The sequence below is a fragment of the Anopheles maculipalpis genome, chromosome 3RL (assembly GCF_943734695.1).
Source record: "Anopheles maculipalpis chromosome 3RL, idAnoMacuDA_375_x, whole genome shotgun sequence".
In the NCBI taxonomy this organism is placed as follows: Eukaryota; Metazoa; Arthropoda; class Insecta; order Diptera; family Culicidae; genus Anopheles; species Anopheles maculipalpis.
The window spans coordinates 11,529,126-11,556,052 of record NC_064872.1 but is presented as its reverse complement, the minus strand read 5'-3'; the positions used below and the strand labels follow the sequence as shown (position 1 = coordinate 11,556,052).

At 41.7% G+C, this 26,927-nt stretch overlaps 2 protein-coding genes across 2 annotated transcripts in view; one reads left to right on the top strand and one right to left on the bottom strand.

Annotated features, from left to right (window-relative positions):
- The window catches only part of LOC126560407 (methionine aminopeptidase 1D, mitochondrial), a 312,884-nt gene that overhangs the window by 148,042 nt on the left and 137,915 nt on the right, over nt 1-26,927 (top strand). The gene's annotated exons all lie outside the window — the stretch shown is intronic.
- The window catches only part of LOC126563870 (protein artichoke), a 46,876-nt gene that overhangs the window by 11,975 nt on the left and 7,974 nt on the right, over nt 1-26,927 (bottom strand). Inside the window, exon 2 of the mRNA XM_050220650.1 lies at nt 8,345-8,489. Coding sequence (XP_050076607.1) covers nt 8,345-8,489 — 145 coding nt within the window. The remainder of the gene's footprint in view (nt 1-8,344; nt 8,490-26,927) is intronic.

Here is a 26,927-nt window from a genome sequence, read left to right as displayed (position 1 = left end):
TATGTAGCTGAGGTGAGCGCATTTTTACGCACTTCTCATAATAAGCACGAATCCTACGGATCAGTATTTTATACTTACTGATTGCCTCAAACTTCAGTGTCGAAGCAGTGTAATCCGTTGAGGTATTAAAGAGCTCTGTTTACTTTATAGAAAAAATACTGAATATCCTAAGCTCTTAGTTTAATAAAGCATGCCAAATATCGTTTACTTATTAAAAACGTCCGTAAAAGCGGACTCCTTGGCCAAACGAGGTGCCTCTGATGGCAACATTTTTGAGAGGTCGATTTCCCCTCACATCCTTCGCATCCATGTACCCCACAACAGCTGGTGACGAACTTGGGAGGTTCCTGCATTCTCCACAGGTTTCCCTGCGTCCCTGGTTTCACGGGCTCCCGGTAGATCGTGCGTTTATTCGCATGATGTCGAAACTTATGTCGAACCATTATGCGATGAATGCACATCAGCAACGTATAGGCAACTCCGACTCCAAGGTTTGTAGCTGTAGCAACGAATACAACGACATCGACCACATCCGCTGGTTATGTGTGGAGTTCGATTCGGCTAGTTCCGGAACGAATAGCAGTCGTTCGGGCATCAGGAAGATCCCTGGCGGTGCCCATGCGCGATATCCTGGGACAGAAAGACTATGAATATGCGCGGATTCAGTTTGACTTTGCCAAAGAGATGAGAACCGTCCTTTGATCGCTTCCCCTCTCTGTTTGCATAGATTGTACGCACTATCGCCCGAGATCTTAATTGTAGCGCCAGTCGCTATTGCAACCCAAAAAGCAACAAAAATTAGTTTAGGAGATCGTTTAAGTGGATCGTTTCGGCTCGCCGCGTTTTGCAGGCGTCAGGGTCGGCAGCGATAACATTGAAACACTGAACCTATTGAATTAGGTTTGGGACACATGAAATTAAGACTGGCGGCCTTACTGTTGGCGGAGTTCGGGAAGTAGATGCTACTGTAATGTACGAACTCTTGCATTCTGCCAATGGCGGGGCCGCCAGCCACTTGGGAGAAAATGTCCAGTCTCCAATGTGCGATGCTCCTAAGAGACGCTAACTCTCTGGATCCAGAGGACATGAAGAACACAAGAATACGTGGCAGCAACAACATCAACGAAGCTCACCCAGGATAAGGTGCACTTAAACTGAGGGAGAAGGAAAAGTCTACCCTCCTTATAGCATATCACTTAAAAAATTAGTGATATACAAAAAAAACAAAGCTATTCAAGAACAAGTTTTGGAATATGTTTTAGTAATGAAAAACTTAATTCAATTGCGAAGTTAAATAAATCTTCATAAAGCTCAATCCAGCTAACTTCTTGCGAGATTTCAAACAAAAGCATTTTCATCAGTTCAGCCTTTGAAATTTACCTGCACATTCACTCTATCCTGGAAGTTGAATGTTCTGTAATGAAAGTTACATAAAAAAGAAGTGCATACTCAAACTACAAATAAAGTCTGGTTTATTCCGCACAGCAATTTAATCTCCCAAGTGTCTGTTCACTTGAGGGCAAACAGTGCATTACTAATCACTGAGTGCTACAGTTGAATCGCCCGCTTACCCTTACCAAACCGGTGGCAAACAGTAACCTCCCCGGAGGTTGCATTCTCCATCGCTTGGGGCTTGCATGTGCTTGATAGAATATTACAAATCTTATTCAATCTCTTCCAACCATGAAAACTATTGACCGTATCATTTGTGGGAAGTATAAGTCGAAACTCTATTACTATTGCACTTGTACGACAGCCAATGGGAGGAGGACGGTGCTGGTCGAATTGTTCCGTGTGCGGCATTAGACCTTTAAACCTTTAAAACATCTCTCCCTTCACGTACCAGCAAGCATCAGGGAGAAGGCCGCGGTGGCCGGGGTCATCGAAAAGTTCGCTGCAGTCGCATACATGGCGTACGGTTGGAGCATACTCTCCGACAACATCAACAACTTCGTCACACAAAGGCCTTGCACTTTGGAAATGCTATCAGGAACTTTTTGACCACTAGGATGTGCTTGGATGTGTTTCTTTTTTTTTTTTCGTTGTTGCTTGCCTTTCTAGCTTCGAACAATCTCTCTTCTTGCGCCTCTCCTGTGTTTTCGTCCCGTGCCGTGTGTCGAGTGTTCCTTGATTTACTTTTTCCGTTATTTGTGTTCCAGCGGGGGAGAGTACCCCAACCTGCCCTTTTTCACCATGTTTTGTGGCACTGACCTGCTGCTGCTGCTGCTGCTGCTGGTGTGACGCCTTCTTTTCTCTCCATCTCCACACAAAGCACTGGTACAATTTTGTTTCGATTCACTTGAGTGAAGCTAACTGCGTCAGACCATTCGCATAAAGAGATGAAAAATACGAGAAGAAAACGAAAACGGGAAGACCATGCAGGAAAAGTGCATTCTTTCTCTGCAGCTCCGGGTGCACCCGAGTGGTGTGTTGGCGAAAAAAAGGCTGTTTTTTTTTTCTTTTGCATCTTCTATTTCAATTGGAACACTGTTCTAGGGCAGCGTACAATTCCGTACGTTACGGATTTTCCGTAAGGCAGAAAATAAAACGCCTTGTAAAACGACCGGCCCATAACAACGGAAAAAGTTCATCATCTCCCCTCGTCCCCCCCCCCCCCTCCCCAGGCGCCCCTAAGCAGCCCTTCCCTTGTTTTCTTTTTTTGGCTCCGCGACATTCGCCCACGCCTAGGCGAATGGGAGCGACGGAAAGCTTCGAATTCGATTCGTTTCCACTAGGGGCGGACTGCGCTGCAAAAATCAGAGATTGTACATCTTTATTGCTTTACAATTGAAAAGAAACTTCGATTGCCTCGCGGAGATAAGATTTATACGCGAGTTTTCCTTTTATGCCTTACGGGAACATTCCGGGCTGCGGGTGGGATGAACGCTTTTGTGTCCCGGATTGCTTCGCGTGGCGCGCCAGTAGGTGTACATGTTCCGTGTTCTTGATCACCCGACGTGATTCGTTTTAATGCCAAACGAAATAGAAATGTGGAGCGCAGAGTTTACGAGCGTCGTTTTGCCTTGGAGCAAATGCATCTGGAAGTGGCCTGCTAGCAATCGGCAACGAAAATCCACTTTTTGTCTACGCTTTCAATGGTCCTTTCTACGGTCATGGATGTAAGTCTTAAGTAGCAGTTTTGTTTTGTGCCAATGCAAAGAACCTTTGCTTCTAATGCAGCATCATTGTTTTGCCAAAGGCTTATTTTGTAACAAGAATTGGAGATGTAAGTTTCAGCCTATTAGGGACCACTTTGTTTTTAATTTAAAAATCATTTACAAAAAGATTCCTCTAAGCTTATCGACCTTACAGGTCACGTCAGCCATCGAATGTCTTACTAGACTTGCTACTGATACCTCGTAGTTGGGTAGTCAGTGATCACTAAGAGGGGACGGCCCGAATGGGATTTGAAGTTCGGTCCTGCCGTTTGAAGACCGGCGCCGCTGTCGCTTTAACTAAACAGAAACATATTATCAAAAACAAAATGTTGTTTTGAACGTTCCAGATTCTGTCATTCTTCATGCAACTTTGAATTTTCGTTAATGCATTATAAACGTGTAAAAATTTCCCTTTTTTCAATTATAAGAGGTTGTATGAGCATTTATTTGTGCGCCTTTAATTTATCCACTACCCACATGTATTTTTAAATTAAAATTTGTCTACCCAAATATGTGCAAAATCACATATGTGTTATTGAAACGTTCGTTTGCGCAACTTTCCTTTCAAATTGGTTAAGCTTCTTGAGTCCAAATGCCAACACGAAAATACGTTCCAATATTTCTTGCTTCTTTGTGTGCACCGCAAAGATTGAACATTTCTTTTATTCCTTGGAAAACCTCCCACCAACCGGTCGCATTGGAAGTTCACTTCCAATCCAATTCTTTCTCTGTTTCACTGTATGTGTGTGCCTAGTATTTTCCCTGGTGCGAGCAGTTCATTTATGGTTTACGATGCATTTACTTTGATTTTTCCGGAACCTCCTTTTGCAAACCCGGGGGTGCAAACGAACCTTTGCACCCCCCAACTCAAGCCAAAAGCAGCGTGCGGTTTACCACTCTGGCAATAGTGTGTGCAGAGCCTGCATGGGCGAAAGCGGAAGTAGCGCGCCGTTTGACGAAGGCCGGAAGTGTTTGTGTTTCTGGTGTATGATGTTCGCAACGTACCGTAACTTGCCGCGCTGCTGCCCTATTGTACAGCTGGTGCAGTTTTGCATGCAGTGGGTACGGTTGGTACGGCTACAAAGTGTAGTCTCACCAGCCGAGCGTGTGACGGTGCGCAAGGAGTACACGGCGAGCGTGGAGATCTTTTTGCGGACGCCAAAACCTTTCCGGGAGCAGAGTGCATTAAGAATGTGGAAGCCACACAGCAGGGTGGAATGCACAAATGGATTGAGTGCATTAGCAGTGCATGTAAGTCATGTACATTTCCGTGACAGTTTGACAAAGTTAGCGACTGCTGCGTCAAAAATAATCACGTCAAGCAGCTGAAATTAGCACAGTAGCGCCGGTAAACTAGCATTGAAGGAATGATGAGTTTTTTTGTTGTATCGTTTCGTTTTTCATTTCCGTTTGCTCCTGACATTGATACAATAGAATTTTCTTTTCCCATGAATGAGTCGTGATCACAATTGTGTATTTTCTTTTTGAATTTCTAACAACAGTAAGGTTCATGTTTCGAAAGCAGAACTTTTGGAGTAAAAGTTTAACATACTTTATGAGTGTTTAATAGTTTGCTTAACATATTATGTCAAAGCATTATTCGAAGTACAGTTTTATCATATGTGATTCTAATGATCCCACGTATCCCTCTCAAGATGCTAGTGTTTTAAATCATAAAACTTAATGCAGGAAGTGCTAAAGATGCATTTCAGCAGGTTTCAGCATCGCTCACTACGGCTCACAAAACTTGTGCTAAACACCAAGCTCAAGACATTGTCTAACAGCTTCAAACGATGACGATCGCATGCAGGAAGAATGTACCCGTTACGGATGCCAAGGATCAACTGGGGTGGGAAACTATCTGGAGAATTACTTGTGTGCGCAGTTGTACAGCAGAACTTCAGTCCAATTTTCCTCCGCAAACATTCCAACCGTTTATAGCTGATGGCAGTGCTGCGCTGAATACTATTTCCACCGACCGATGCGAGCTGATGTGAGTGAGTAGGTGTTTGCAGATGTTTTCCCTGTTTTTTTCTTTCCTGCTCTTCACCATCTTACCGGTTGCAGAAACGGCAGCAACCGTACGAGTGACACTTTCTGCTGATGCAACCACCACATATATGAGGGACTGGTTGTGCAGCGGTACCCGGGAACCATTCAACACAAAATATTGCTAATCTCTTATGACATAAAACTTTTCTCAACTTTGCTCAAGGAGTGTTCATGGCGAAGGTTCGAGGATTGTGCTGGCAAATAAATCGTGGTACAGCATCGCTTGAAGCTTATGTTTATGGAGCGTTCGTTCGCACAAGCTCTAGTGCATCTTGACGGTTGTCTGCCATTGAACGAGCTTTAATAGTTTTCAAATGGTTTGGTTATACTGCCATTAGAAACTAATGTAGGTTCTAAATAAGTGGCGAGAATTTTTTTTAAAACAAACGGTATTATCTTCGAACATTTGCATCAAAATTATTTATATGGATCTTGAGTTTCGGATGTCTCAGGGTGGAAGAGCTATGCGAATGATTTTTAGAATCTTTAATGACTCATGCACAGCTAGATCCTTTACATTATAATGCTTTATTGACATTGAGGTCTACTGGTGGATGATGCGCTTCGACTACAAAGTCTTTGAGCTTCTAGTAAGCTTCAACAACGAGGTATCTTGCTAAGAGAAGCTTCTTATTAGACGATATCTCTTACAAGGTGATATTCTTTGACCAAATAGGTCCCTTAGAGAGCATTGATAAAACAAAGACCATTCGGTTAAGAGAATCTCTTAAGAGAAAGAAGTTCTTGGATGAAGAGGTCTCTTCTTAAATAATTCTATGTCGATTTCACCTGAACTGCGGAATACCGACGTATTTGATGCTTGTACGACTTAACGAGGAAAAGTTAAACCATTTTGTACAGATAATTTTTAATAGCTGTAGTGTTTGATTAGAACTTCTCGGTTACAAGATCTCTAGGAATTAAACGCTTCTTGAGGTTTTCTTGAGTTAACGAACTTCTTGTTGACTTTAGCCATCTAAAAATTACTAGACTTGCTGATACTACGCAGTTGGATAGTCGCTCTTTACTAAAGACGAACATCTTCTTGGAGTAAGAAGTCACTTGCAGTCCTTTAGACAAGGATGCCTTTTCAACTGCTGGTCAAAAACTGGTAAAAGAATAGGATTAGACGAGGGAACCTCTTAGGCTAGGTGTTTTCTTGGTAGCCAAGGCCTACAGGATGACATCCAAGGATTGCTGGACAATGAAACCTTCTCAACTGCGAGGTCTTGTGATAAAAAAATAACATGGTAGATGAAGGGTAGAAGAGATTGTGGTGAATTGTGCTGCCCTGAACGACGTGATTGCTGGCAGCCGTTTACACGTCCGCCAACTGTTGAACCAGGATTGAACAAAAATATCTTTTACGCTCCAATCATAGTTTAGATGTTCCTGTTCCGGCTAAGAGTTATTTTTAAGTGACGTCCCTAAGCCTACGCAATGCTGCTATTAAAACGCTTCCTCATCTGTTACACAACATTTTTATTCGAGTTTTCCGGTAGTACTTACGGCCCGTTACGTAAAAGGGACGGTTTTCTTATTATAGCCAACCGCGTCAAAATTATTTCACCTTTAATTTATCATCCCGCTAATTGATGGCTCATTGCGAAATGCGAGAGTCAAACACGAAATAATATACACGCTCCAGCAGTGTAAAAGCACCCACCCAAGTACAATCCGAGTTCCTGCAGCAGTGCGAAGCGCACGTTATAAATCATCTTCAAGCAAATAAAGCACATTTCGTCGTTTCATCGTGATTCGTCGGGTGTTACAAAATACCGTCGAAGCTTAATTTAAATTTTACATCCTATTCATAACTCATCATGAACCGTCAACGAACCGCGCCGTCCTTGTTACCCATGCACCTGGACAAGGAGTTCAATGTGCACGGGGGAGGGGGGGGGGGAGGGGGAGGAGGGTTGCGGCTCACTTTGGGTTTACCTCGTTGTTCACGTTATCCAGCCGCTTCATTCAAATCAAAGCTTTCGCCCTTGGGGCGACGGCGATGAAGGAAAATCATTATAAACTAACGATTGAAATTTTTGCTTTCCTGTGCGAGAGCTTTTCTTCGAATGTGTTTGTTTGTGGAATGTGTTTGTGGTAGGAATGTGTGTCTATTTATGTATGAAGATTTGCGGTTATTGCCACTGGCAGTGGCTGGTGTTCATTCATTTATGTTTTTTTTTTGCTTTCCCGTCCACTTCAAGTGCCGTAATCGATTCCTTGCCACAAAAAAGGTGTGCTTTTTATGTTGTGTTCCTAGAATTTTTGCAGTGAAAAACACCATACCCATCTCTCACCGTTACATACGGCAGGCAGCTCATAAACGTGTTCTCGCTCGTCTTGGGTGTGCGGTGAATATGTTGTGCCGTTTGCCAACTCTCAAGCAAGCGTTAAAAATTGGTGCGGTCCCTCTTTGTGCGCTTGTACGGTAAGCAAGTCTGCGCGGCAAGGTTCCTGACGGTGTTTGCGGTGGTGGTGGTGGTGGTCCTTGATACGGTGTGTAGCTGGTTTGCGAATGTGATGACCAGTGGCGTGCTTTGGTACCGGTACCATCATCAATCATAGCTGTCCCGGTCGGTGGAGGGCAGCTATGTGCTTCGTTCTAATTTTCCCACACTCACGCGCCACCAGCGGCCGCTTGACTGGGAACGGCAGGCGACCACCTGTGTGGGGCACACTCATTACAAACATTCCACTGCTAGCACCCGGTACAAGAAGGTATGCTCACTGCGATAATGGTTCCTGGCACAGCGAGAAATGGCATTGCAGCAGCAGCAACGTACTGCGGAAAAACGACAAAATCGTCTGGCCGTTGTCGTACGTCCCTGCCTTTCAATTATCACCCGGACGATGCGGGATGACGAATGGTCGGCTAACGTTTTATCCACAATCGTTTTAGTTTTTCAATATTTCATTCCACATTTCCTGTCTCATTTCTTTTTCGCTTCGTTCACATTCTATTCACTTCTTCGGGCGAATAGGAAGCGGAAGCAGTTCAAGTAGTACTTTGGGTGTAGAGAAAAATTTCTAACTTAAGCTCGACAATGTACCAGGTTTGTGGGTTGGTGCTCGCACGAAGAAACCCCCACCTCCGGCCCGGTAATCATGGCAGATTTTGTGTATATACTTACTTGAAGCTCTTTTCCGAGATATCCTGTATTTTGTTGTCTACCAGCTTGAGCGACTCGAGCCGCAACCCTTGAAACGTTTCGTCGTCCACGTTGTGGATGAAGGTGCGTGACATGTCGATGTGTTTTATCGTCCCGTGCAGAAACTCTGTGACGAAATCAAAAGAAAATTATTAGACTTCAGTGTAGTTGTACACACGTAAATGCGATGTATTGTACGACGCCAGAGGATATGCTCAGGAAGAAGGAAAAGAAATTAATCGAAACATGTGGTGGGAAAACAAAACTTTTGTTAACATTTAGCGTCGTTGGGAATGCAAGTCATAGCAGTAACCATGAAGGTTTTGTGATCATCTTCAGAATAATAATACAGGCTTTGTTGAATTACAAATGGCTTTTAGCTACGCCGTTTTCTTTCAACGTTTACTTATTTGTTGCCATATAAACGTTATGTCTGCCTAGTACTTCCAACTGTTTCAAAGAATCATTATTAAGCCTCACAAAAGTCAACTCGATTGGTCTAAATAAAGTTATTATGTTGTTTTGGATTCAGAACAAACTGTCACACAACGAGGAACGTCTGCTTCTGCTCCCTACGAAAGCTTTTCTCAGCACATGGTTCAAGGTTTTCTGCGTCATCCTGCCCTACATTTCACTTCGTACAGGTAGCTCCGGTCCAACTACCTTTCACCACCGGCCTATCATCCTGCAGTACAATAGTTTTTCTTCCTTTCTTTTTCAACACAACCAAAAACTCTCGAGGCAATCATCACCATCATCATCAGCCTGTCCATTGTCAGGCCAAGATTGCTGTGGAATCTTGTGCTTGCTCAGCTTGCCACAATGATTTGAATCTACCTTTCCCCGTTCGCAGTGGCTTCTGGGCTCTGGAAGGAAAATCCTCCCAGCACCGAAGGACGTAACCGATTTTCCCATTATCACGTCGGTCGTATCTCCTGCAAAACCGAAAGGTCTACAGGAGAAGGTTTCGTGCTGAACGAAAGATGTCCCACCGTTTCCCCGGGTCCCAACAACACTGTTGTGTCCAACTTAACGAGGCCCACGAGAACGGCTTATCACAGTAACAACGGCGACGCAGGGACAGCTCATTCTTTGGAAGATTTAATTTTTCATAATCCTTTAAAGGACAGATCGACAACACGAGGATCCCCGCTTTAAGGCAGGTCCCACGCTCACCATTAAACAGATGGTGGATGAAGAATCTTTTTCCCATTTTCCCGAAACGGTCGTCTATCGATGGGAGAAAGAATTCCGTAGCGAAAATTTAATTTTCACCAACTCAACTCAACGCAACGTTTTGCGCCTTCCGTCTTGCAGCTTCCACGAGCGCTGAAGAGTGGCGCTGCGTGTCATTTCGTTCTAACGATGCTGGGAACACTTCTCGGAAGGACATGGTCGGGTGGAAATAGAATGTGAAATAGATGGTACCTTGCGCACGGAGAACCTAGTCATTGACAATCTTTCATCTGTGACAGGTACGTAAATACATTTTCTCGCTATCTGTGTGTTTTTTTCTGTGCTGGTGGATGGTGTTTTTCTGTGTTTCATTTAATTTAATGGTTCGGAGTGCGTTCACGCGTTTTTGCTAGCAGTCTATTTGATATCGGTTGAAAGGTTTTCATTCACGGTCAGGATGAAATTGGATAATCATTTCAGCTTAGCTGGCAAATGATTCCCGGGAAATAGAGTGGTTCAAGCGATAGACATTTGATTCATGACTCCTTGCAAGAGGGCTGAACACGAAAATTTAATAAAACTGGAATTATTTGGGAACAATTGATAGATTGGATTTATTTTTTTGAATGATGCTAACTGTTTCGAATCTATTAAAAAAGCTTTGTACAGAAGCATTTTCGCTGCATAGTTTAAGTACAAAATGTTTCCTTTATTAATCGACGAGTTGAATTCCAAAGCACTATTTGTTCAATCAAAGAGGAATTGATTAGTCAAAAGCGAGGGACTGTGATTATAATTATTATTTGAAGAGTTGCATAATTATTCGTAAATTGCTGCACCAGCTGTTTTCGTCAGGAATAGAATTAATTTCATTCCTGATTATCCCGTTGACAGAATCTCCTATCTTAGTTACTTTTTATTTCACTACATTTAACTAATGAATCAGATTTCTCCAAACAACACGGCGGACAACATTGCATTTGTATTTTGTTTTTATCTTTTCAACAAAGCAATTGTTACAATAGTATGCATTGCGACACTGGTGTGTCATTGTAGGCAAGTGACTATTTCTATCCTATTTGATAAAATTCCATTTGACTTGGTTGGTTGTCACTTCCCATGCAACGGTACGGTTTTGGGAAAGTAAAGCATGCAGCACAACCAGAGCGGTACAGGATCCGCTCGGTAGCAGCTGAAGCATAAGCAATGTCAGTCGGACAAAATTCCTTCCTTCTCGTTTGTCGCACAATGTTGAAGCATTTTGAACAAATAAAAACCAATGGCAAAAATCCGACAATCAAAATGGCAACTGCACCAAACCCGACCGAGCACAGCAAACTATGCAGCCAGCAGGGACCAGCTGCTCGCCGTTCGCCTGTGCAAGGCACCGAATGCATCTTTGCTCCAGCCTGGCTGGCAAAGAAGGAACCCGCCATCTCACCGTTGGGGCGGGATTTGAGTGAAACCACAAAAACCGACAAACCGAGAAGCTATTCATCTCTTTTATCTCAAGCTGACAGGACACAAACAGGATATCATTTGAATTTTGCGAGAGCAAGTTTAGCAAAGTCAACCCAAAAGTGAAACTAAGCTTGCCACCCTTCTAAGCAGGTTCAAACGGTGCGACGAAAACGGTAGCGCAGACAGACATTTTGGCACACGATGTTTTTCCAGTTGAATGTGAAAAGTGGAGAAAGCTTTCGAGCGTGTGATGGTGATACCTTCTTGAAAATCAGCCTCAGGAACAGCTGGTCGATCATGCGCTCGGCTGGTGAATCAACAGATTTTAATCCAATTGCATTGCTGGAGCAAGTGTAGCGATAAAATTAACAGGAGGACGCTGAAGAATGGGTTCTCTGAGCTTGGAGCCGACGAAAAATACCACCTATTTTTATATTTTATACGTACGTATGAAAATTTAGGCTTGCGGTTATTTTTGTTGAAAGCGTGCATCAGAAATCTATTTCAACAAATTAACACAAACTTTAGCTCATTTAAACATGTTTAAAGAGTATTCAAAAATGCCCTGAACTTATCACCTTCTTGAATGCCGCATCAACAACAAAAACACACGACAAACTTTTTAAATTATTTATATCAAAAAGGAAGATTATTGCTCTGAACATAACACCCTGACTGAGGCTCTATTCGGGTGTAGGAAAGGACACTCCACGGCTCATCAGCAGCATCATAAACCAACGCAAACACCGTGGATGATCAACCTCTATTGTGCTACTTCTAATAACCAAGACTTTTGATAATTTGTGGCACTAGGGGCACTGTGAGCTGTGGAAGGCTTTCCAATGTATTTTGTAAAAATAATTCAAAGCTATCTGTGTAACCGGACGACAGCCGTTTATTTGGGATCAATAATATCAAAGCCCTATACCAACAGTGCACGTTCCACAGGGAAGTTTCCTAGGACCTCTCTTGTACAATTGTTACCTCTGTTGTTTAAACACCTCTGTTGTTTAAAAAAATTAAAACAAAAAATACATCTTTCACTTTATGCAGGTGACACTGCAATTTTGTTTAGCTCTTCGGTCTATGCAAGGATTCACGTTACCTAAAATACTTAAGCGACGGTCCTCTCTTACAATAGATAGTAAACTAACCCTGTCCCAACAGGTTATACTCCCTGAAATCTTTTATGGATCAAACATCTTGGGATATTGCTCCAGCAGGAGTATGCTTGTTGTGTAGAGGATTCAGAATAAATTCCCTAAAGTGATCCTCAACCACCCACTAAAGTATCGCACTGCATAGCTGCACGAAGCAGCTGGAACTCTGCTTATCAGGCATCAGATAGTGAAAAATCTTAAGAACCTTAAATATAAAAGACTTTTATCCGAGTTTAGGTTAATTCAAATTCTGTTCATAGAGGTACGAAAAATAATGAAGAGAATTATATACAAATTGAAAATATTATCTAGTTGTATTTAGGAAAATATTGATTAGGTAGGATAGACAGTTCAAATAGCATTTACACTACAAAATAATATATACGATTATTCCTTTCTGCTCCTCTTTCATTCCAAAAGTGTCGGAAGAACACTAAACCGTAAACACTTATAAGAAAAATACCTTATAATTTGTTCAAACTGAACTTAAAAAACACGTAAAATTTACCCTTTTTTCCTCTTTACCAAAAAAACTGACACACTTCGGCACCGGATAGTAGAAAAACATGTCAATTTGTACGTTTCACCCAAATGGCGGCTGCATGACGGTGCCCGTCTGCCAAAAACGGCGATAGTGTCACACCCGAACGCATATAGTTCCTAACGACATGTAGCAACAATTTTACATGCTTCCTCGAAACGACCAAAATCACAAAACACCATTAAGTCGGCGAAACGAGTTTCATGTTTTAGCCAGAAGACGTCGCCACGGACTGAAGATCCTATTTTCGTTTAATCCTCCGGTGAAACTTCGTAATGAATTAATGTATTCAGCTGGTTCACTGGGATCAACCAAACGGTCGGGCAGCGTTGCGCCCAGGGGGTGGGAACTGGGCGAAGTTACTTTATCTTCAATTAAACTTTTTTTTTTCTTCGCCCTCAACTCAAAATTGTGCCTCATTCCGTTGGGTTGACTTTCCCATTTTTACAGTACTTTCTAGTGGTTAAGAAAGAAACAAGAAAAAAAAAGCTGCTGAAAAGTTTACGGCACCGTGCACTCGCGGGCTCCGGTGAGACGAATTCTTACGGGAATCTTAACCGGTAAGATAAGACCCCAAGAAAAGTAGCGCTTCCAGCGAAAAAGGGACAACCAAATTTGGCACCGGCACCGCCGAAGTGCACTCCACTCCATGAGATGATTCTGAAGGAGCTGTCGTATGACTCGTAAGTCTTGGTGGTTGTTTGCGGTTTTTTTTTCCAACGTGCTGGCTTTTATTTTTTACTGCAGTGGTTTTTTACCTTCGCAGCACTACATTTACCGTAGAGGAAAGTTTAAAGTAGTCAGTTGAAACACAAGTGACGTAAAACAACACACACAAACACACAAGAAAAAGGCATCGAAACTGTTACGGCAGATTGCGTGAAAGCAAACGTTGTATAAAATCCTCTTTTTCATAAAGTTCACTCAAAACCTTGATGGAAATTCAAAAACCCTGCGGACATACGGGAGGGAAACAAAATATCGCCCCATGCCGTTGGTCCGGAAATTTCTTTAACCGGGATCACCGGGGCTTGCTTGTCAGCCGGCGGCACTTTTTAGGTTCGGTCGGTACTGAAACTTTCGCGTTGGGTCGTGATAGCATTCCAAGGATTTTTTTTCGTTTGTGTGTGTGCGTTGTTTTCGTCTGTCCTTTTCGTTTCTGGCTTCTGTCTGCATGACCGGTGCTACCAAGAAAGTAACGGGCGCTGCTCTTGAAATCACGGATCACGGATGCGGACTGAGCGCGAGCGGGTGCCCGGGCCATTGGTTTTAGAGATGAGCAGAAATCTTCCCCGTCGTAGTAGCTGGGAGAATAAATCGATCCAATTTAATGTACTTTTCGAAGTGCAATAAAAATGATGAATAATTAAATTTCACCCAGAGCCCGCTGGCCCAAGCCCGATAAGCCTGCATCCGTTCGTTTCTGATCCACCTGATGAATGGATCGTTTTGATTGCACACACACGTACAAGGATAAGCACAACGATGGCGTTTGGGTTCGATTTGCGATCCGTTCGTTTGTTTGTGCGCGCTATGCGTTGGGTTTGAAAAGTTTCCATTCATTTAATTGGTACTAATGCCCGATTTGTTACAGCAAATCGAACAAACACCCATAGTAGGGAAGAGTTTTAAGTGCAATCGTGCTTTCGTTATCTGCTCAACGCACCGGCGGGTCGCAAGGCTAAGATTTATGGGCTTCCCTATCTGGCGGGAGTGTGTGCGTGTGTTTGTGTGTGCAGGCGCGTTTTGCGTTTGCTTATAACGATTGTTCATGTTCGACAAGGGTTTTTAAGCGCCAGCGATAGACACCGCTGTTCCATGGTAGTTCATAAACGGTGATTTATACGTCGCTGGGAGAAATGTGGAAATTGTGGAATTGAAATCGTTTCATCTTAGTATGTGATGCAGCGAAACATATTCATTAGTATAGTTTTTTTTATCAATGTTTTTCATACTTTGTGACACTTTTCCCTGTTGAGATGAGATGACAAAAGAGATGCTATAATTCTCCAATAGCATTGTGTTTTCGAGGTAAACTTACCATGGATTTCAAACAATATGAAGTGATTTGAGTAGTTTTGTCCACGTTTAATTCATCTTTTTTATCACTTCTATTATTTTCATAGAGTTTTTCGGCTATTTGCTGTGAGAAACATTTAAAAGCATTGATGATCCACCATTTTGGATATTGTTTTTCATCTGTCCATCGTCCAACAAACTTATTTAGAAAATATTTTTCAAACTAGAATTTAGAGTGGCCAAATGATATTCTCATTTTAATAAAATAATATAAAATATTTTATTCGTTATGCATAATCGTAAGAGGCAAATATATTCTGGGAGATTTAAAGCGACTTAACATAAAAGAAAGAAAGGTGATTTTCAGCACATTAATTTTAGGAGAGGCTTCGTCAAATATTTAGCATTCTTTTTTGTTTAAAGCTTAGCCACCACAGGTAGTGTTGACAATAATGTGGAGAGCCTTCAATCTCAAATATAAATTTAATTAAAAACTCAACTCCAAACTCCAAAAAACTCAAGAATCCAAACTTCACCTTCTTTATCCATTGAAGAACGATGAATTTAAAAAATAAAGATTGGTGTGTTTTATTTTAATTTTCCATTTTCACGTGAGTAAATGTTTTAAACCTTCCATTATCATGAGCAACTCTCACCAACACATTACTCGCATTGGCTTCCATCCTAATGTTTAATATATTCCAATTTCGTCTACCAATGGTGTGTGGTTCAACGATGATCCTTTACAGTGAAATAATTAAACATAACGCCCTGTCATGGTCAAACAGTTGGTAGCAGCGTTAGCTCGTACCACCCATATGTTACATGATACATTCCAAGTTTGAGAGTGTCGTAGCTAGCAGAAGGTTACAAAGCTACCGATTGTAAAGCCACCATATCTAAAGCACAGTTCCGGTTCGGTGTGGATTGTCACAAAATACTACCATTAGACCGACAAGCTTGTGAAATTAGCCTACCCGTAGTGGGCATGACACGGTGTGAACGTTACCCGGCGAGCGTCACAGCGAGCGGAGGAACGTAACATTATTTGCCGTAACATCATGTTTACACGAAAATATCCTTTTCTTCGGCACCTCGCGAACACATGGCAGCACTTAGCCGACGGCAAGGTGAAGCTCCATTCTGCTTCCCGTATCCCACATGATAATTTTCAATGCGTCGCTAGACGCTAGCGAAGCAAAATCTTTCGACCCACCGTGGCCAACCTTTCGGGGTTTTATAACCAAACTTGGCACTAGCACGGGAGCTCAGGCACTCGGGAATCTTCTTGTAGTCGGCTATTATGTGTGCGTGTGTGTTTGTGTGGTAATGACTGTATGGCTCGCCGCTCACCGGCTCATGCCCAGTCATGGTGTGGTAGAATTAGCTATTGCCATCAGTTAGTTTTTGGTTTTACGATCTGCTTGTTGGGACACAAATATGTTTACACTTTGTCGTCCTTGACACAACATTGAACGGTTTGGTGTTTGGGGTCGCGGTACGATAGACGCACGTCCAGAACGTTATGAAGCAATGGCAAGCGTTGGCTTATAGCAGGCAAAAGTGTTGAAATGTTGCGATTTTTTTTTTAAGAATAAACTTCATAGTCTAATGTATGCTTCGTTTTACGGTTCTTTGTGCGAAGTGGTACGAAGTTTTATGAAGAATCAAAACAAGCCTAGTAGATCGAATAGAGCCTTTTTTTTCATGAATAGCTATTGAAACATGGAATATTGTGTGAACAATTTTATGGTTTATGAATAACGAGAAGATTCAGATCGTGTGAAAATAGTCAGGAAACTGTGGAACAAAAGAAGTCACTCAGCTATTTTTAATATCGCTTCTTGAGACTTAAATTTTACTGTAAAAGTATTGTGCATCACCTTGAAAAATTATTAATAATTATCGAATGAAGAAACGGGATGAAGTCTAAAATAGTTAATTTAAATTAAATTACAGGCTCAAAACGTAACATGAGGGGCGGCCCAGTCTTGATAAAATCTGAATAATCAGCTAATTCAGCTATATTACATTTAGCTAAGTACAATATTCTCATTATAAAATATTGATAATGGCATTCTAGGGCAAAAATATATACTGCAAGGTTTGCTATAAACATGCTAAACACTTTCTGTAAGAATGATAGTTAATTTATAGCAAAGCATTTATTCTTCGATTTACGTTATCGTAGATACTACTTTTTTGTGGTTTACTATCATAAACAGCCTTGAACGATGGAACTCCTAGCACTCAAACAGGTGAAGAACCGCAGAGATAAATAAATAAATAAACAAAGAAAAAATAATCCAAACTTTCCTTCACGCTTCGTGTCGTGTGTTTTATCAAAAGCCAACTAGCTTACCGAACCGAGCACAATCGGAAATCCATTAGCAATTAATTTCCGAACCTCCTAATTCAATTCAGACAAAGGCCGCCTAATCTTTCAGCTTAATCTTACTTTCGCTTTCGGGATGCCCTTCGACCGCGGTACCGTAATCATCCGCCAGTCATCATTGTGCATGAGCTTCGGGTGGCCGGATGGTTACCAGGCAAACGAGTGCGCGGTCATACACATCGCAAACGATCATTCTAACTTTCCCACTCATCTTTGTCGGCGTTGCTATTTTTCTACTTTTCCACCTATTCATCCCACGGTGTACGCGTAACGCACCGAGAGCTTTATGAACCGAAAGAGCTACTTCGAGAAATCACACAAACAATTCCCTCGCCCCTCCTCTTCCTCTCCACCGACTGCTGCCTCAGCAACTCGTGTTCGTGGAAGCTGGAGTCGCAAAACTAAATAAATAAGTAAACAATTCTCTAATCTGATTAGACCTGGTAGGAGCAAACTTTTCCCCCCGCGCACGGTGCGTGAGTGTTTGTATAAGCTTTACGATTTTTCCTGCTTGCGCTCTGTTTCGCGAAATGCGAACGCAGCTAAGCATACCGAAACGTGCGAGCACTTGTGTGCTTGTGTGTTTTTGTCAATAGCTTATTAGGTCGGGAGTCTTCCCCGAAGGCCGGAGGTGATGGTCCTCACTTGAGAAAGCATCGCCAATCCTGCGGCATCTGTGAATCGTGTGAATCACGACGGAGAAGCTGCTAATCACGCGCCAGAAACCCCACACACCGTAATGCCTTGGGAGAGTTTAATAGTGCTTGTGTGGTGATGGAGCAGCTTATACGACCCACCGGCATACCAGGTCTGTAGGTTATGTGTTTGTCGTTCTAATCGAGTGTCACCGTGGCGGATGGTATCGAGTGATGATGGCCAAGCGACGGCGGTACGATCCAGTGTGGTAAAGATGATGGGTAACAAATTGTCTGATTAGGTGTGGTATTCCGGAGCATGTGGATGGTTGCTAATAATAAACAACCTCACTTGAGGGATCCGCCAACACAAGGAAAGCAGGAAAGTAGCTTACGGGAAAGTGTCGTAAAAATAAATATGTTTTCACCAACAGGTTAAGGATGGATTGGTCGATACGTGCCGTCAGTGTTTGTCAATTTTCTTTATATTCTGTGGCTATAAAAATCAGTCAATAAATACTCGTAAAAGTATCTTCCTCTTTATGCCTATATATTTTATCCATCCCAATGCGACATCATTTGGTACCAAACAAATGCAGTTAAATATCAGAATTATAGAACCATTTGGTTTAAACTTAAGCTACAATTAACTTACCGAGTGAATAATCTAAAAACAACTGTGAGTATCTCGCAAACAAAGCACTCAATTTGATTTTTCTACAGCACGCCATTTTATGTCAAACTTCAGCCCGAATTAAAAACTACTTCCATGGGCTTTCTATTTGTAACAAAAAAAACTCTTTAGCTAAAAAATAGTTTCCTTTTGTTAGCGGAGAATCTTAATCATTGCGAATATTTTAAGATATTATTATGCAAAACAAAGGTCCACGTGCCGTTCGAACTTCGTGCGGCGTTCTGGGGTGGAAGGCTGGACGAATCAATTAACATTGATTACAGTGGTGGAGTACAATGTGGTGTAAATCAACCCTGACCCAAGAGCTTCAATTAACCCAATCTACATATCAAGCTGTACACAATAATCGATGTTTGTAGGTGTTTTTTTTTGCTACTTTTGAAGCACATGGCCTGAACTTAACAAACCTTAACATTTCAAGGTTGTAACGTACATGGTTATCTAGGTTGTTTTGTTCCTTATATTTGCTTAAAATACTTTGGTGTAAAAAATTAAATAAAATAAATCTGGTGTAGAGTTTTAGTCAATTATGTTTGTATATCATTTGGATGTTGATATATGTAATGTACAAATTTTAAATATAAATAGTTTTTGTTCAACATTATCTATTTATTTTAATTTTGTTTTTAAATTGTCCTTGACAAAGCTTATTCTTGGAAAACTTTATTTGACTTAGTTTTACGCCGAGTATACCAATGGATCGATTTATGTTACTAAATTCTTACCATACTCGACAAAAAAGAGTAAAAGACTGGGCGTCTCCATAGAAGAATTCAGCATTTTCTACCGTACTGGATAAAGTAGAGTAACATAAATCCATTCAATGGAGGCGCCCAGTCCTTTATACTATTTTGTTCAGTATGCCAACAACCCTTCTTCCTAATCGAACTACACGACAGTGGGAAAATTTTATTTCGTAGGACTGAGCAATTTCAACCATACCAAACTTCTCACCCACCCCTCTCATTGATTCATTTTCACGCTGAAGGTGCCACACCGCAAGCTGAGCAAAGTGAGATACACCACGCAAAAAAAAAAACAAAAACAAAAAAAAGCAATGTTACTTTCTGTTGACTTTCGTGGCCAAGTAACTTCGAAGCCGTTGGAAAAGCGAAAAAAAAACCTAGCACGTGCTCGAATATTCAGCACTAAGTTGCATGTTTAATTCACTGCTATTTGCCACGCAATCCGCTCACTTCGGAGCAAGTTTTCAGTGCGCTGCATTCTCGCTCTTCCGTGACGCTGCATACCGCGAATGGAATGGTCGTATTGTCACCTTCGAAAAGTGTTCTTTTTTCCCCCCTTTTCGCCAGGTGTCATTTCATGCTCACTGCGTTCTAAAATCAATTTGCCTAGAAAATGAATTCCACGAATCACCCTTTTTCGTGGGTGCCCGCCCGGCACGTGAAGTGGTCTGCACGTTTTCCGTATTTGTCACCGGCGTAGCATGCGAAGAGACCCCACCATAACAAGCGCCGTGATTTAAAGTTCTCGTTGGAATATTTCTATTCCAGCCCGTGCTTAATTATCGTGTCATGATGCAATTATACAATCATGCAAATACAGTTCCTCGTGTCGTGGTGTTTGTAGCTTTTCAGGGTCTTAGCTTGAGGTTTAGTTTTGAGTTTTCTTTTCCTGCTTGCTAAGCTCCGGCACAAAGGCAAGTAATGAGATATTTTCCCTGAATTAGTTAAAACCTTAATTTGGGGTTTGGAGCTTTTGAGCTAAAATTTTAAAATAAATTATTTTTAAGAATTATAAAAGGACTAAAGTTGAATAAATGCTATTGCATTACCATAAAAACGTACATATTCGGATTGAATATGAATCATTCCATGGTTGAAAAGTTGATATCAATTTTCGTTCCAGCTCCAAAGCATCATCAACCTGTTTACAGTTTTAAAAGTCCATAGATATACTGTCTTAAAGTAACGATTAATTGAATATTTCTATTCGTTTTTCATTTTTCAAAATGCGATACATAATAGTTTATCAAAAAGTTTAATGAAATTTTGTAAACTAAATGGTATTATTATCAATTTAATCGCGATTTCCTGTCCTCTGAACAAACACGTTATAAATGCCAAGAATGACATCGATTGACGATCGAAGTGTTTGTTTTGTTAGTCGTATTTGCTTTAGTCCGCTTATCGCTTATTATGCTCTACAGCTGTTAGTTCAGCTTTAAGGTAAACACTTTATGCGTGTAGATAATGGCAACATGTGGAAAAACAATAGTTTTTTTTGCTGTTTACCGACATAACCATCATTATTCCTTTCTTTGTTTCTTTTTTATGTTTTGTGCCACCAGATGTAACTCACCATGAATGTGGTTTAATTCGTGTTCAGAATAACGCTAATTTACTGCTCCCTATAAATAACAACTAGCAAACGATCTCTCTACTATTTTTGTTAGCGTAACGCTGGCATTCTAGCTCAATAAACTATTTCTAGCGTTCGAGCCCATTTTTGATAAGCTTTGCAGAAAATGGAATCCAATGTTTATTTTTATCGGCGAATGTATTTAATCCGTTAATGCTCACCGTTTACTTATGTTTATAAAAATAGGTGCTTCCTTGTGTATATTTTAATAAGCCCTGCTTTCTATTTGAGTTCAACAGGGACCTTATAATAGATAAGAATGATGATTTTAGCAATTCTGTTTTTAAACACCATCATTTCCTTAAGTAAGCTGCAGTAAATACAAATACACGTTTCTATTTCCATGTGCATTTTTTACATATTCTCATACAACACGAACGCACGGAACTCGTTGCAATATTCACACTTGGAAAGAAGCTCAACGCAGTGTTACATGAGACATATACACATCGTAAAACTTTAGTCACTTGGTTCGAGCTTCCGGTAATATCAATAAAATTAGCATGCAACATGTGAACACGTGAGGTACATTGCGCACTGGTACTGGCGCCTGTTTCGACTGTGCCAGTGTTTGCTACATACCCGCCACCAACCACACACAAAGCTGGCAACGAACAAACAAGTGCAATTTTGCCTTCCCCCTGTCAGACTCATCAGTTCTCGCTGAACCATCCGACGTTCGTTGCGTATTTACCACGGGGAACCGCCACGGGCGTCAAGCATCGACCAAGTGTTGCCATGTGTGCGTACCGAGGGTGTACGAATGTGGCCGCATGGTCACAGTTATCGCGGTTCGGAGCTGATAGCGATCATCATTTCCAGCCCAAACCTCCCGGGAGCCATTCCGGGGCGTTATTTATGCACTCCTGGGGAAAGTGTGTCACGTTTCTTAGTTGCTTCCGTGGCTCGGACCGTGGCAAAGCAAAGGATCCCAAGATAATAGGCCATCGTGGTGTGCCTTCCATGCCATTTCTTTTTTGCTGTTGGTGTTGTTGTTGCCGTTTGTGTCACATTTGATGGTATGTGGATTTTCGTGCGACGATTAGTGTGTAGAGCTTCTGTTCTACGGGCCTGCCTGTCCGTTACGGGTTACCGGGTAGTGGGACACTTAACGGAATATACAAATTATAGGTGTTGCTGTGCTGTGGTCAGGTACTGATGGTGGCTTTTACTTCAAACAACCTGGTGTTAGATGAAGCTTAAACAACCTAATCGTACACTTAGTGTGATTAAATATTTGCATACACGGTCCAGCGTTCCTGGGAGAGGCATGGTCTTTGCATGCCTAAGTAGTCCTGAGGTTCAATTGTTTTAAAGGTGATTCGATAAATCAGCTTAATGGTTTGAAATCATCATTATAAACATGGATTAAATGTCATACTCGCTTTTTTTAAAGGCTCAATATTGTGTCAAGAAACACGACTTGGAACTTGATGTTTGAAGACGTTTCATGATTTAGTTCTAACATCAAGAAACGAGTAGAAAAACAACCCTTATAGAACGAATACGATTTATAATTGTAAGACATTCAAAAAAGGTCTGGAAGTGAGAAATACGTGTTCACCAGCATCAACGGAATTGACTTCAAAACTTACCGGCCATTTTTCTCAACATTAAATTAATTAAACGTGAGCATACTTCAAGAAATTAAGGCCGGCCCAACGTGACTATTAAATTCATCTTCAAACTATGGATCTCGTACCGCGCATCTGAGTCCTTCCAAGAACAGAAGTATGCTGAGAATGACTCACAGGAAGAATACTTCCAACCGAAACCCGGCTGGCAGGAACGCACGAACCGGCTGAATGGCCCGCAGGATACGTGCATCCTTTCATCCAGTGCAACGGTTGGCTCCGGTTTGGCAAACTTCAAACCACGCTCGCGAAACATGGCTGGTCCCCTGCAAGGATCAGCCCAGCTGAAGGAATGTTTGCCCGGATGCTTCACCTACGGCACTGCAAAGCATGCAGCATGCGTCGTAGTCAAACATAAATACAGCAAACCTCGCAAGCGGCCACATTATGAGCGCTTCTCGGTATGGAGCGCTACACCGCTGGTGCGTTCCGATGTTTCTACAGCGCACATACACTAAACAGCGGGACGATAAAGAGTGGAAAATTAAAGAAAAATATTTTCGCAAATGAAGAAACACGATTGCAGGCGCAAGTGGTAGATCTTTACGCAGTACATTCGGGGCCGTTAACAATCTGCCCAAAAACTGGTTGGTTCTGTTGTTTGTACAGTGAAGCGTATCTCGGAATGTTGGCAGGTGTTTCTCTGTCTTGATTCTATTTAGCGTAGCCGGGTGCCTTTGACTCTTGCACTATAATTTAGGGGAGTGGAGAGCAGATATGTTATCAAAAATAACGTTTTAAAACCTCGCAAAACTATCTGTTATAAAGTGAGTTTAGAAATTGATTAATTGATTAAATAAACCATATTTATTACACATAAGAGGCAGCAATATTTTCAGGGCGTTCAAAAGGAAACAATAAAATAAAATATCTGAAGTAACAACTTCTCATTCGAATATTTTCCAACGTGTAGCATAACACGGTCTTTGATTCGCTTCATGTTAACCCTGTCAAGTCGTCCAATTGCTTCATCCCAATTCAAACGAACATCATTGCTGATTACATTTCATCTCTGCTACATGCCTTGTACCAGTAAGTACCAATAAACCCACTCAATGGTTATATATTTGGTGCCGTGTTCCAAGATATCCCCACAGCTACTAACAAGAACATTACCTTGTATCTTTGTTCATTGATTGCAACCCATCGAATGTCATTTTTAAGGTGCCATTTTCTGTGCCGGGGTACCAGAGCTCGTAAAAGGTGGATTATTTTTGCATCCAATTTTCCAAGAACACTTTAGCAAACCCACAAGGCCAACACCATTTACACCGTACGGTTCTGCGTTCGTTTGTTTCTTCTCTTCCAGGCACTTAAATGCTGTTTTGTGTTTGTGAATTCATAAGCATCGATTATGTTAATACAACTCAGAAGTGCGTTGAATAAACATTATGAAAAGTTTTCGCAACGGCGACGTCCAAAACCAAACGAAACAAAGTGTTAAGTTTTGTGTGATTAATGCTAATTTTATTTACGCAGCTTATGAGAGACTCCATTTACGAGCGGTACAGATTAGCGTTGATCGAGTTCGTGAATGAGGTACGCCAAATCAAAGTTCAGTTCGTTTGAATTCATCGTCTGTTTTACACTTCGTCTAATCCTGACCTATCAGGTCGTGCTGCAAAGGCTGCGGCTGTATAAAACCCTTCGAAAAGTTCATTCAGAAACTACAAGCGAAAACACTTACGCTTTTGAATTTGTGTGAAACAATCTCCAGTTTTTTTTTGCTTGGCAAGAAAAACGAGAACGGAAAATTCTCAATGTCACTCAATCAACACTGATTGTAGATTGAATTTTGCAAACAACAATAAACAGAAATAGACCAGAGGCTTCCGGAGGACCAAGAGAGAAAAAAGCAAACTTCCTATTGGCATGGAAATGTGCCAAAGCAGGCAGACTATAAAGAGGAAGACAACAGTGAGCGTGTGAGCGAGCAGTGAAAACAACGAAATATGAAGAGGGCAGATACAGAAATGTCACTATTTCAAACTCTCCGCACCATGCCACCGAAAAGCGTATAATCTTCTCAGCGACCGCAGCACGGGCACCACGCTCGTCGTCGAATGGCAAATTGAACTGCCTTGCTGCTTCGTGCAAATTTCGCCCGGAGGAGATATGCTAAAGCGAAGCAAAACCCCGGGTACCACCATGCGAGGTTAGGGCAAAGATAAATGAAGCCGGCACGCAATTGTTCCATTCCGTCTTCCGCCTTCGGGCTTCCTTGGAGCCGCCAGTAGCATAGCAGCCTTGTCGAAGCATTGCACCGACCAAATGAAACACACTCTCCATTCGCATCGTTCCCTAGGTTCCACGGTTTAGAGCACCTCACAAAGGGATATCGTTAGATGGTTGTATCCTGGTGGCAAAGGCACTAAGCCGGGGAAACGGGAATCGGCAGTGCATAAGCAAGTCGCTGCTGTGTACTGCCGTGTGCCGCTAAAATATAGGACGACGAAGGCGACACAACAAACGGCACGACGAGATACGGTGGTGAAAAGTGACCGAGAGCTTTTGAGAAAAAGCATTTTTTGCTCGGGCTAAGAAGCAAACAAAAGCCTCCGGCATAACGGTTTTGAATCATTGGATATTAAAAACAAAACGATTTTCAATTCCCTTCGCGCAACATTACGAGCTTTTAAGGGAAATGATGAATGATCGAACCATTTAGTGTGAAGCCGTTACGCTCTGTTGAAGAGCTTTAAGCCGAACAACAACATTTGGAGTTGGTTGTCACCGGGCCAGCAGGGGAAAAAACTGTTTCAACACACTTACTTTGAAATAAAGTCCAATCTTTTGACCCTTTCGCTAAAGGCCCCCCTTAAACAGGGTTGTTAAGCTACGTGGTTTTCTCTCTCTCTCTCTTGCTCTCTCCCTATGCTGCAAATCCCTTTTTACCGTACCCAGGGTGAACGTGTTTTTACAAATTCTCAAGCGACTAAAAGGGGTGAAATTATGTGATTTGGGTCGAAGACGTCCGTTGTCATCAACTTTTCCTGTCGGTTAGTTTTTGCCAGAGATCTTTGGTTCGCTTTTTTTCGCTTCGTACCGCATTGCTGATTGCTTTCGGTAGTCCCGCTTTTGGTACGCTACTTGTCTACTTCTATCAACAGTCGCCCGTTGAGTTGTGTCCTAATCTTCAACGGTGCTTAGGCTCTTTAAATCAAAATAAGGACTGCAATAGATTGCCTTTCCCCGGACAGGACAACCCAAGCTGCGGGCGAGTCTGGTTTCATCTTAATAATATTAATGACGTTTTTTTCACATAGTGGAGTGCCTAGGTGATGGTCGTTTCGGTGTAAATTAAATAAATTTAATATTGACTTTGTCACTTGCTCGTGCTCGTTTTTCTGCGCGCATGGTGAACCAACGCGTGAACAGAAGAACAAATAGTCTAAGCTTTCGTGGGTGGTTGATTTGCTGATGAAATTGTCAATGGCACAAAAACGCAAGCCTCTTCAGAGGCTCTTACGGCAATTCTATTATAGCGGCACGGTGCTAGATTGAAATTGCTACGGCGCGGAGTGTGGCCACGGACAGGCAAAATCTGCAACAAGATTTATTGTCTTGCTCTAGTTGAAGAAGGCAGTATAATTGAATGAGATTTAACAGAGCGTCTGTTTGGTGAGTTGTACAATTGTGATTGAGATCTTTGGGGAAGGAAACGTCGGTTCATTTCTTGGAGGATTAGTTCGAGCAGTGGAAAAGGTCAAAGCAACAAGCATTAGTAATACATTAGGCTACGTGATAACCTGGAAGCTGTTTGTCTTAAAATGTTTAAAAAATTATATTAAAATTTAAAAAAATAAAAATCCAAATACCTCAAACACTTTCTAACAATCACCTTCTATTTTTGGTTAAAATTTTTTTGTGAGATAATAATTCCCTCGCATCTGCATTGTAAAAAAGAAATGAAATAATTTAGTAATCGCAGAAAACCATCAACGGTTCCCAAACACCCTCCACGGGTATGATAAATGTCCGCATGAAACCCCCTTTCTGCCATAAATCGAGTTAATCCCGCGAGCGCGTTCACTATGGTTCGCATTGTTCGCTGGTGATTTAATTTGCCACGAACCCGAACAACATGCTTCACAGCGGACAATTGCATGTGCTTCACATGTAACATCGTCTGTCTGCATCTGCTACTTCACAAACCACAATTCGACGTTTATATTGATCGATGGAAGGGATAAACGAATGTGATGCAGCGTGCTGTAGGACGCCGTATGATAAATGCTCTGTTTTTGTATCCATCCACTGTTCCAATTTTAAAAGCAAAACAAAAATGGAAGGAATGCAATGCAAAAAAAAAAGTAAAACTAACAACTATCACCATGAGTGAGGAAAATATCACATTATCGCCGGGCCTATTCCATTCGTTTATATGAGGCTCTGTGGAAATCGATGGTACATATAGAAAAGCGACAACATAATGGATTTGGGACGTCATTTGAAACATTGAAGCGGA